This window comes from Papio anubis, chromosome 5 (assembly GCF_008728515.1).
Source record: "Papio anubis isolate 15944 chromosome 5, Panubis1.0, whole genome shotgun sequence".
Classification (NCBI taxonomy): Eukaryota; Metazoa; Chordata; class Mammalia; order Primates; family Cercopithecidae; genus Papio; species Papio anubis.
Window position 1 is genome coordinate 34,557,252 of NC_044980.1, and position 12,565 is coordinate 34,569,816.

The 12,565-nt window shown below is 37.3% G+C and overlaps 1 protein-coding gene across 5 annotated transcripts in view; it reads left to right on the plus strand.

Annotated features, from left to right (window-relative positions):
• SPEF2 (sperm flagellar 2) overlaps positions 1 to 12,565 on the plus strand; it is a 203,019-nt gene that overhangs the window by 161,981 nt on the left and 28,473 nt on the right. For all 5 annotated transcript variants that reach the window (XM_017959489.3, XM_017959487.3, XM_017959490.3 and 2 more), the window contains 3 exons: positions 435 to 563; positions 4,307 to 4,445; positions 7,164 to 7,393. In XM_017959489.3, the coding sequence (XP_017814978.2) occupies positions 435 to 563; positions 4,307 to 4,445; positions 7,164 to 7,393 (498 nt within the window). The remainder of the gene's footprint in view (positions 1 to 434; positions 564 to 4,306; positions 4,446 to 7,163; positions 7,394 to 12,565) is intronic.

The window sequence follows — 12,565 nt, forward strand, 5'->3', positions numbered from 1 at the left end:
ATCTTCTTGCGGTTATTCTCGTATCTTCTTTTTTTGGTGAAGATCTAGGAAATACTTTGCTAATGGAAGTTATCCTTTACGGAGTGGTAATTCTGCAGGTGTCTAATGAGGTCAGCACTATGTTGGGATTTGCTAATTTCTGTCCCCAAACTCTGGATTTCACTATATTTGGAAACTGTAACCATTTCTGCACTTGCTACATACCTTATTTTTAATTATACTACACAATGGGGTGTTTTTATATGAGTCCAGCCCAGGAACCATACAGAGAATTCTCAAGGAAAAATTCAGAGGGAGGACCAAGGTTTCATTGTTTCCAAATCACTAGAGGTTTATAGCTTAACAAATTTTGCTTTGTGCTCATTCTGTGCAAATACTATGTGCATACCTTTGTATTTCATTAGTTTACTCAGCATGTTTCATTGCCCTTTCAGGTAAATCACCACCTATTGCAGAAGCAACTCCTGTCATAGTAACAACAGAGGAAATTGCTGAAATCGAAAGGAAAAATGAGCTGAGGCTCAAAATAAAAGAAGAACACCTTGCTGCCTTGCAATTTGAAGGTAGCAATTGAAACGACTAAGATGATGCTGTTCAGTAGAAAGGAGACCAGTAGCCAAACAGCCCACAACTGACTCATCAACTGCCTCAGACTATGTCTATAAGAACACACAGCAAAGAGGTTGAAAAGTACAATATTCAGTTGACTGATTTTGTTTGACCACACAAGGACTAGATTTGAGTCTTGCATAAGTCAGATGTTTTGACATCACCTAATCAGTCTTAACTGATGGCAATATCTCAAAAAGGATCAAAAAGAATTTGGGAATGGGTTGGAAAAAGCAATAGCAGTAATTAAGATCTCATAAAACAGAAACAAAAGAAAATGTTGAAAGTTGGTATGATTTTATAGGTTTAGGTAGGGACTACCTAAAGTAAGTGGTTTTATATTACAGTAAGAATAATTTAGGTCCCTCATTAGGAAAATAAATTCTAACTAAAGGCTAACAGGCCCTGAAAGTGAGTTCTTGGGAACAAAGGCCATAGAAGAGCCAGTCATATATCTGTTATGTTCAGGGGTGTTCTTCTCTATAAGAGCAATGACTCCACAAAACATTTTCCTTATGGCTCTCCTAATTGTCTTGTAATGCAATTCTAAATGAAATCTGAAAAGATCAGGAAACTGAGCAAACCTATCCTAAGGGGAAAAAACATGGTCAATATACAAGATGACAAAACCACAAAAATGTGGCATGCTGAGAGACCTATAACTACTCAGTGACTATTAACTACTAAGGATGCTTTCCATCCCTTGTTTCTCTTGTTTTCTCTCCCCTGTCTTCCCCATCTTACTACCACCAACTTCTTTTTTTTTTTTTTTTAATTTATTTATTATTATTATACTGTAAGTTGTAGGGTACATGTGCATAATGTGCAGGTTTGTTACATATGTATACTTGTGCCTTGTTGGTGTGCTGCACCCATCAACTCGTCATTTACATCAGGTATAACTCCCAATGCAATCCCTCCCCCCTCCCCCCTCCCCATGATAGGCCCCGATGTGTGATGTTCCCCTTCCTGAGTCCAAGTGATCTCATTGTTCAGTTCCCACCTATGAGTGAGAACATGCGGTGTTTGGTTTTCTGTTCTTGTGATAGTTTGCTAAGAATGATGGATTCCAGCTGCATCCATGTCCCTACAAAGGACACAAACTCATCCTTTTTGATGGCTGCATAGTATTCCATGGTGTATATGTGCCACATTTTCTTAATCCAATCTGTCACTGATGGACATCTGGGTTGATTCCAAGTCTTTGCTATTGTGAATAGTGCTGCAATAAACATACGTGTGCATGTGTCTTTATAGCAGCATGATTTATAATCCTTTGGGTATATACCCAGTAATGGGATGGCTGGGTCATATGGTACATCTAGTTCTAGATCCTTGAGGAATCGCCATACTGTTTTCCATAATGGTTGAACTAGTTTACAATCCCACCAACAGTGTAAAAGTGTTCCTATTTCTCCACATCCTCTCCAGCACCTGTTGTTTCCTGACTTTTTAATGATCGCCATTCTAACTGGTGTGAGATGGTATCTCATTGTGGTTTTGATTTGCATTTCTCTGATGGCCAGTGATGATGAGCATTTTTTCATGTGTTTGTTGGCTGTATGAATGTCTTCTTTTGAGAAATGTCTATTCATATCCTTTGCCCACTTTTTGATGGGGTTGTTTGTTTTTTTCTTGTAAACTTGTTTGAGTTCTTTGTAGGTTCTGGATATTAGCCCTTTGTCTGATGAGTAGATTGCAAAAATTTTCTCCCATTCTGTAGGTTGCCTGTTCACTCTGATGGTAGTTTCTTTTGCTGTGCAGAAGCTCTTTAGTTTAATGAGATCCCATTTGTCAATTTTGGCTTTTGCTGCCGTTGCTTTTGGTGTTTTAGACGTGAAGTCTTTGCCCATGCCTATGTCCTGAATGGTACTACCTAGGTTTTCCTCTAGGATTTTTATGGTATTAGGTCTAACATTTAAGTCTCTAATCCATCTTGAATTAATTTTCGTATAAGGAGTAAGGAAAGGATCCAGTTTCAGCTTTCTACTTATGGCTAGCCAATTTTCCCAGCACCATTTATTAAATAGGGAATCCTTTCCCCATTTCTTGTTTCTCTCAGGTTTGTCAAAGATCAGATGGCTGTAGATGTGTGGTATTATTTCTGAGGACTCTGTTCTGTTCCATTGGTCTATATCTCTGTTTTGGTACCAGTACCATGCTGTTTTGGTTACTGTAGCCTTGTAGTATAGTTTGAAGTCAGGTAGCGTGATGCCTCCAGCTTTGTTCTTTTGACTTAGGATTGTCACCACCAACTTCTATAACTCCAACAATAAAATCTGAAGTCAGTTGAACACAGGGAGATTGTGGCATCAGGCAAGTCCAGGACAGATGCATCTCCCCTATTGCCTGCCCTGCATCTGATTTCAGTGGTTTTCAGTATACTTCATCTTTCAGTTCATTCCATACATGATCCTTAGTGTAGCAAAATTCATTTATTCATATAACAAATGATTATTGACTTTCCAGTCTGTACCAAGTCCTGTGATAGTTGCTGGAGACACATACTTGTATGTACGAACATAAACAAAAAATAAAACTCAGTCTCAAGGAAGAGAAATGCAATCACTGTCGCATGTTGACCTATTGACAGCTGGGCCTGTAGTCACAGCTACTGAAGAGATTGAGGTGAAGGATCGATTGTGTTTGAATCCAGCCTGGGCAACATAGTGAGATCCAAAAAAAAAAAAAAAAAAAAATGTGATATTGGTGGTGGGCATATGGGGCAAAGGGGACATGAGGGGAGTTCCTGACTTACCCGAGGAACTAATTCTTGAGCTGAAGTGGAAGACTATGGAGAAGTTTTTCCAGGGGAAAAACTGGCTTGAGAATGAAGAGAAGTATTGCGTGCCATGGCAGAGAGAGGGCTAAGAGGGATATCAGCTTGTGAGTAGCTTAGGAGCATGAGTCATGTTCTGGAAACGAGCGACTTGGGAGATGGAGAGGCTAGACCATGGAGGGTTATTTAGGCCCTGCCAAGAATGTTCGATTCTTCCCTGGTGGCAGCTGGAAGCTAGTGAAAAATTATGAGCAGAAAAGTGATTATGATCACATCTGCAGGTAAGACAAATTACTCTGGATAGTGTGGAGGTGGATTTGGATTTGAGGTGGGGGAAGAAAGTTAGAAAAAGTAGGATTGAGGCTATTGCAACAGTTTAAGTGAGAGATAATCAGCACCCAAACTAGGCAGTGACAACAGAAAAAGCCAAAAAGAGAAACTGGAAAAATTTTGGAGATAAAATCCACCAAACAAATTATGTGCTAGGATCAGTAATGGACCCGGGAGCACATGGAGTTTGCCCTGCTTTTAGTGGCGCTGAGAAATACAATGGCAATGCCACTCCAGGTTCTAAAGTAGGGAGATAAGCAAGAGACTTTGTCCCCCACTCCCTTTTCAAAATTCAGAAATTACCTATGTGTGTTCTCACATTTCGTTTGTCAAAGAGTAGACTGCTATAAAGTGCAATAGATAAAAAGCTCAATTATAGTTTTGGTTCAGATAATTTCTCAAATGACTCTACCACATACTACATTTTACTTCTCAGTGAGATGGATATTATCTTACCTATTCTGGTATGTTAAATGTGCACCTAAAGCTTCAAAAATTGAAGCATGAGTGGTTTCAAAGTGAATCTGTTCATTAGTAAATGAGTGCACTGCAATATGTTAAAACATTCTTATTTCTCTTTGCAAATAGAAACAGCCACACAGTTTCGACTTGAACTGATAAAGACAAAAGCATTGGCTCTTCTTGAAGATTTAGTAACAAAGGTGGTTGATGTATATAAACTCATGGAAAAATGGCTTGGTGAGAGATACTTGAATGAAATGGCCAGGTAAAGTACCACATGACTTTCTGAAAATATGTTTTGTGTATTCTAAGTACCAAAATTGATGAAGATTTTTAAGGTATTTACAAATTTAAATTACAATTACAAATATAAATTTTGACCTTTTAGGAAATCACGTGTATAAACAGACAACATGAGCTTTACTATTATGTTTGTATTAACTCTTTTCTAACAGTAAATCATGCATCAAAGGGTTCTATTGCTATATTTAACTTTGCACAGTATTTATAAGTTTAGCTGTCATACTGATCAATACGAACCTTATTTTACAAGGTAAGATTATAGTTAATTTAAAAATAGTTTTCAGAAGTAAAATAATGCTCCATACTTTTCTAATGGTAGATTTATTATTAGTCAGAGCCAATTAAGGGGAGATTAAAAAGTCATTCACTGGAATGTTTTACCAACTAGACTTACTCTCTTTTAAGACCAACCCTAAGTTTTACTTTTCTGTTGAGTTCCGAAGACTTCCCAGACTTCCATTGCTACTGAGGGGCAATGACTCCCATCCTGTTAGTTCACCCCTAAAAGGTACAAAAAGGTAGCTCAGCAGAATGAGTCATGATTGTCCAGACCAGGAGCTCCATCTTGTCCACAAATTAGAAGCATGGTTGACGGCTCTGGGCCTCATTGGCTTCATCTATACAAGCAAATACTCCAGCCAGCTATTTCAGAAGTTTACACTAGATCTAGATTCCAAGATGCACTACAGTTTACAATAAACATTTACTGAAAACTTATAAGTTGCTACACAAAGAGTATTCAAAAGGCAAGTATTCTTAGAAGCAACAATTGTCATGTAAAAAGCAGCTGTTATGGTTTGTTTTCTCTGGTCCTTGTCTCATAGTGAAGTTCTTCTGTAAAGTCTTCAGCCTAGTTGTTTAGAACTGCTGCTCCATAGTAAAACAAACAAACAAACATTAAACAGAATAAAAAATGCAAACACAAGCATAAGTAAGTAAGTTTACTGCAGTAATACTTAAAATCATTTTGCTACTGGATAACCAAGTCAGTTACTCATCAGCATCACACAGCAGTAATATTCAGTTCTGTTCTCTGCCTACTATTTTCAAATGAAAGTGTATCGTCTTCATTTTTGGGATCCATGACTCCCATCCATGTGGCCATCCAGTGTAAATGCATATTAGTTTTAGCAAATGTACTCATGTTTCTCAGATTTATATTGTATATGTCTTTGCTCTGTGAATATACATATGCTGTCATGAACCGTGGCCCAAGAAGTTAAAACCTAGAAATGTGATACAAATAAATAAAAAAATAGTTGGCAGGTCCCTTTGACCTTCAAATCCTGTTTTCATTTTCCGGGCACTTTTTTCCTTCCATTGTTAAGATTACTCCTAGTAACCTTCCACTAGGTGGCGCGCATCTGTTTTAGTATCCTGATTCCCAATAAAGGTACTGTTATTCTATTAGTCTTGTTTTACAGAGTATCCTACAGGGTTATGGTTGGGTCTCAATCCACATTTGGAGTCCCTCCTCACTCACGTAAACTCAGCAGCTATCCAGTGACCTTCTCCTCTGTCCCCGAGCACGCAACCACCCTAAAGCATAAACTAATTGACTAACCCGTATTACGTGGACACTCACAAAGACAACGTTCTGGAGTTGAATTCGAGTATCTTTTGAAAGATAGCAACTAATACTACTTTTTAAATTTTCAGTTGTATGTTCAGTATATGGTATATTTGGTGCTTATGAATTATATAAAATCAGATTAAATATGCATTTTTTCTGTGATACTCACTTTCATTGTAATATATAAACAAGATCTTGTCTTCCGTACAGCGATAAGCACTTATTCATGTATGAAACCTCTCTAGCCTTTAAAACGACTTTTAAAATGTCATTAACTATACCCGTAGTACAGTTTAAATCCTTGCCGTATGTGAGTTCACATTAATAGCCATAAGATAGGGAGTGTTGTGTGGTTGATTCCATTGCAAAGACAAGGAAATTTAGAGAGCTTAGGTTACTTGCCCCAGGATCTGTGGCTAGAGAGTGTCCTAGGATGAGAACTCAGATTCCAGTACTCTTTCTACCACATCATAGTGGTTCCCAACTGTTGCTCCTTTACCATGTGATCTAGCTAGGAATTGTTATTCTTCATGAAGACAGCAAAGCAATTTCAATGGATTATACGCAAAAGAGGCTATTCTGATATCATTTGTTTTAGATAACATCAAACTTCTTGACAGAAATAGAGAAAAGCCACTCTTCTAGAAATACATTATCGAACTTGATTCACTTCATAATTCATTCTTATTGCAAATAAATGTATTATTCTAATAGTCATGTTTTACAGAGTATTGTGCCATATAACCTTATTGTGGTTCATACTTAGAATGAAATATAACCCTTGATATAATCTTGCTTACGTAGTAAAATATATTCTAATACTAATAAAAACTATATTTAATAGATTCTCTTTAAGTTCAGTTTTGTGTAAAATGTGTAACTATTAGCTATTTAATAAGCATGCATTTTCTATTTAATCTGCATTTATTTATACCCTGCCTTTTTACAAAATAGATTTGGGGACAAATTGAAATTTATAAGCCTGCAGATGGAGTTGTCTAACAGCTATATAATGTGTTTACTTTTGTGTGTATGTCTTATAAGCAAACTTTATTAATCTAATAGTATCTTTCATGGGGTTAATGCTATCCATTTTACCACTTTCAGTGTAGAAAAATTAACTGACGTAGCTCGCTATCACATTGAAACATCTACAAAAATTCAGAATGAACTTTATTTAAACCAAGAAGACTTCTTCATTAATGGCAATGTAAAAGTCTTTCCAGATCCTCCCCCACCGATACGTCCTCCACCTGTAGAAAAGGAAGAAGATGGCACCCTGACCATCGAACAGCTTGACAATCTTCGGGATCAGTTCTTAGATATGGCACCTAAAGGTAAGAAAAATAATTATTGTGAAAAGAGCACAAAAAAAGGTTAAGATTAACCAGGACAGCAATCACTTGCCAGCAAGTAAAATCAGCTCTATGGGATCATGTAGCACTAAAACATGTCCTTGCTTTGTTCTAGTTTATTAAATATTTGTTTCATACAGCACAGACCCTAATTAAACAAGCAGAACCCACTGTGAATAATGCTTGAGCAGTGTGGTGATCTTCATTCCTGGTAATTCCCTCTCCTGTCCTCCCTGCCCCTTGCTGACAGGTTTGTATATTTGAGTATTACTCCACTTGGCAGCTTACAGAAAGACTTTATGCATACTTCTAGTTTAGATATTGTATTGAGATTATGAGTTTGTGTCTCTCTGAGGGGAGACCAGGGAATAGAAGATCTCCCTTTTATGTTGGCCTTTTCCCTCCGTGCTTGTAGACCATAAGCAGAATCAAATAAGCTGTTAGAAAATGTTGGCTTAATTAATTAGTTTGTTCGTGTGTATGTGTAAATGTTTTCTGCGCACAACAATTTTAGCTCTTTCACATTTTATCAGCATGGACCTACAGCATCTGCACAGGCTTTTTTTATTCAGGCATTTCCTACTTCCAGATATTCTTCAATGAGTTCTGTCAATTGATAGCTCAAGTAATTCAGACAGATCATATAGGATTATCATCTCCACTTTAAAGGTCTAGACACTGACTCGCAGAGGAGTTTAGCAGATTTTTTGCCTATGATCATATGTCATTCAGAACTCTGCAGATCCAAAGTTCTTGCCCCTTCTCACTGAACTAAGTTGCCGCTCATAGCAGATTTCTTTTATCTTTCAACATATACTACTTATTGGGAAATTATTACTTTTGCCTATAGCATAATCAACTGACTTTAGTATTAATACAATGTTACTTTTAAAAAAATGTTCAGTATTTCTAGAAATTCACATCATATATCATTAGTAAAAAGAGCATTACTCTAAGTCTGAAAGCTTCCTTGCCAAGCCCAGTGGGTGAAATTGGTGTATATGTGTGTGCCTGGGTGAGCCTTGTGCTTTGATATGTCAGCTCATCAAATCAGCTAGAGCAGGCTTTACAGCTCCAAGGTATAAAAGCTAACACTTCAGCTGTGGAGGGACAGAGGTGCTGTTTGGCAGCATTTGGGCATGAAGGAAACATGGCCATCAACAGGTACAAAAAATCTCGACTTTACAAATCAGCCCATGAAATCCCTTCAGTCCTTTGGTCAGGCAGAGTGCACCCTCTTCTCCATGGTGCGAGTTTCACAATGCCCTGTTATTATGTACTTCCCTCTTCAGAGTTGCTTTTTCTCTTCATTTTATCCAGGCCATTATTTTACACATAAAATAAAAAGATATGTGTAAATGGATTCTAATCATGACATGTGGTTTGCTTTAATCCTACATTCTGGTGACTGGGAGGAAATCACTCAATTAATAGGTAAAAACTAAAGGCATCTGGGGCCACTTGAATAAGTAGAAGTGGATTTTGAAAATTATGATCCACTTATAATATCTTTCAGAAGGGACCCTAGTATCCATGATGCTAATCATAATACTTTCTTGGATCCAACCTCAAATCCATAGCTCATATTTCAACTAAAATTTTAAAAATAAATTTTAAAAAATAGCAGCTATAACTTGACATGTGTCTCAGAAGATTAACTCTAGAAACCCTTGGGAAACAAAGATGTCGACAGATAAATGTTTTCAGACAATGGGAGAAATAAGAAGGGAGGGAGAGGAAATATAGGAAGGGAGGGAGGGAGAAACAGAAAGAGTTGTTTTTTTTTTAATTTTTATTTTTTAAAAAGCAGAGTAAAAGGAAACCACTTGCTCTAGGAGCTGAGAGTTTAATTTGAAAAGGCAAGCAAAGAAGAAGGAAATATGAACAACTATTAGAGTTCTTTCTGGGACCCAATATGAATGTTATTCAAGTGCTCAAGAATGCAAAGCATCAGTGTGCCCTGAAATTGGTCAGGGAAAAGTTTGTGGAGCAAAACTTTGGAGGGGAAATTGAAGAGGGTAAAGAGATTTTGTGGCAAGGCTAGAGAGAATGTTTACAGCTAGGGAAACAGCTGCTGGAAACCCTGCAGACAAGAAGCGTGAGGATAGGAGCATGATGTTTGGGAAACGGTTAGGAGACTGCTCTGCTTTTCTTTCTCCAACTGCATGAACTTCAGGCGAATGGAAGAGGAGACTTTCTCTGTCTGAGGAACCACCTCCACCCAGCCAAGCTGGAGAATTAACCCATATGCAAGAATAACAGTTGTAATTAACACAGAATTTACAAGGCTATACAATACTGTAGGAATTGGGGATTGTGATCATTCAAAGTGAGTTATGCATGGTCTATGGGCAAACAGTTTAGACTCTTTTCTCTATTAACTCAATTATACCATTTGAAAAACTATGTATTGCATATATTGCTTTTTAGGCGTATCTAAAATAATTAATAAGTATTGGGAATTTGATTGACAGGAGTAATGTTCATTGTTATTATTCTTACTATTCTTATAGAGGGCAGGGAAAAGTACTATTCCATTTTCTGCTTCCCAGAGTCACAGAATTGGAGGTTCTCTACTGATACCCTTGAAATCAGGCTCCAAACATTGACAATGGCCATGCCTCAGAAAACCCATTAACTGCTGCTCACCCCTTTTCCCCGTCTCTTCTGGCCCCACAAAGTATACTCTGACTTTTTTGTTGTTCTACCCCATCTGGCAATTGTTCACTTAAGAAACATGATACACACCCATCCGTCTTTTAAATGAAGGCTTTTGTTGTATTTCTTCCAAGAAATGGAAAACAATCCTTTATGATACCTTCCATTGTATTTACCCTAGAACTCTACAATTTCAAAAGACAATCTTAGTGAGTGATAACAGGTTTGAGAGTATGGAGGAGCTGACTGAACATGGTGTGTTTCAAATGTGTGATCCTGCAGAACTTCCTGCTCAAACTTGCTATTATTTCTATGCCAAGAAATATAAACATTTTCCTATATTATTTCATATATGCCCATGTAACATATAATATCTAAGATGCAACTTTCAAGTTCACTAAAATATGTTAACACAGATGGATTTTTTTTGTGGGGGAAGCATACATATTTGCATATTATAGCCATTATGTTACTATCCCCATGGTAAGATTTTTTAGCAGATTTATAAGGAGCACTGATGTTACTAAATTACACTTTGCAAGTTTTAATCATGCCACACAAATACAATTATTGGATTATTATTTAATCTTTTATTAAAACAATGACTGAATGGGTTAAATTCTTGTGACTAGATGGTATCAGGATGTAAATGGAAAGAACTAAAGCTTCAGGGGTTTTCTGCTACATATTGTTTAATTCGTTCGAAAACAAAAGTCTTCATTAAAATAGCCCTTACTAAAGAAAACATAAAATTGAAAAGCATCATATATTGTAACATATTCAACACTCCTTTTCTGGTCAAATTCTGCCACTTAATGATGATTCTACCTCTCTTTTGGTAAAGGTAATGATGAGACCTAAAATAGTATTTATTGATATGATTGACACAAATATACCAGAAAAATAATGACCTTATACATGATAATCAAATGAGATCATGCAAAATGCAATGAAACAGTTGATTACACTTGCATTTTTCCTGCCACTTAGCAAAGATCCATACTTTAGAAGCATGAGAACAGCATGAGTAAAAGAAAGCTGATGAATTAGCAAACCATTCTTTCCATCGCGTATCCTAGGAATCATTCCTATGAGCATACTCCCGGCAGAGTTAGATCTACTGAATATTTTCTGAATTATAACAATAGCCAATTTGACCTGGTCACTATGTGTCAGACCCTTTGCTAACATTTTCATATGTTAATTCACTTATTATCCACCTCAGTCTATGATGGGATGTCTAGAGCCAAACGGTTCTTTCTCAAGTTCACCTCTTGTCAAATGACTGTCATATGATCTTGGACAAGTTACTAAATTTCTCTCTGTGTCAGTTACTGCATCTGTAAAATAAGAATAATAATGATACATATTCCATGTATTGAAATCAGGTTGTTATGAGGATTAAAGTAATTAATATATGTAAAGTGCTTAGAAAGAGCATAGCACATAGAATGTGCAATTTAAGTGTAATCATATAAGCCATTGTGACTTGATTATATAATTATAGTAATGTCATATTAGTATATAATATATAATATTATACAATATTGATACAAAGTAGTCTATTATCCAAAATGTTAGCTTGGTGTCTTGAAGATGGAAATACCCTAGTAGGCATTTGCAATATTACCGCTGAGTACTTCCAAAAAAAAATGTACACCACCTGGTAGAATTAAATCATAAAGTAATGTGGCTTCCTAGGGAGTACAAGCATTCCAAACAAAAACATTAATTTTGTGTACTCCAGTAAGTTCTGGGTAGGTACATCTTGTCTCCAAACATCAAATGCCAAGTACGTAAGGAAGACAGCCTTTTTCTGATGGAAGCAATTTGGATTCTGTTGAAACTAGAATACTTTAGCAATGTTCCTCTGTCCACACTTAAGCCATAGAACCCTTTTTCCTTGTAAGCCCATCGGTACTCTATGAAATGCCTGCAGAGATTTGGTTCATAGCTATTTTTGCTTCTGAGAAGCTACCTGAAGAGAACATAGTTTAGCAAATTCTACACCCTCTCTTTTTCTTCAAAAGAGGCAGCATTTGTTTAAGGCCTGTAACATTGCTCTAAGAAGCTGGCAAGGACCCCTTTTTTGAATCCCTTTTGGAGACCGATAGATTTTTTTTTTTTTTTTTTTTTTTTTGAGATAGAGTCTGGTTCTGTCGCCCAGGCTGGAGTGGCGCGATCTCGGCTCACTGCAAGCTCCGCCTCCCGGGTTCACGCCATTCTCCTGCCTCAGCCTCCCGAGTAGCTGGGATTACAGGCACGTGCCACCACGCCCGGCTGATTTTTTTTGTATTTTTAGTAGAGACGAGGTTTCACCATGTTAGCCAGAATGGTCTCGATCTCCTGACCTCGTGATCTGCCTGCCTCGGCCTCCCAAAGTACTGGGATTACAGGCGTGAGCCACCGTGCCCGGCCGAGACCGATGGATTTAATGACTGGTCTCAGAGACAGAGGGTGCACATTCAGAACTCTAGGCTGTCGTGGTTAAGCTAG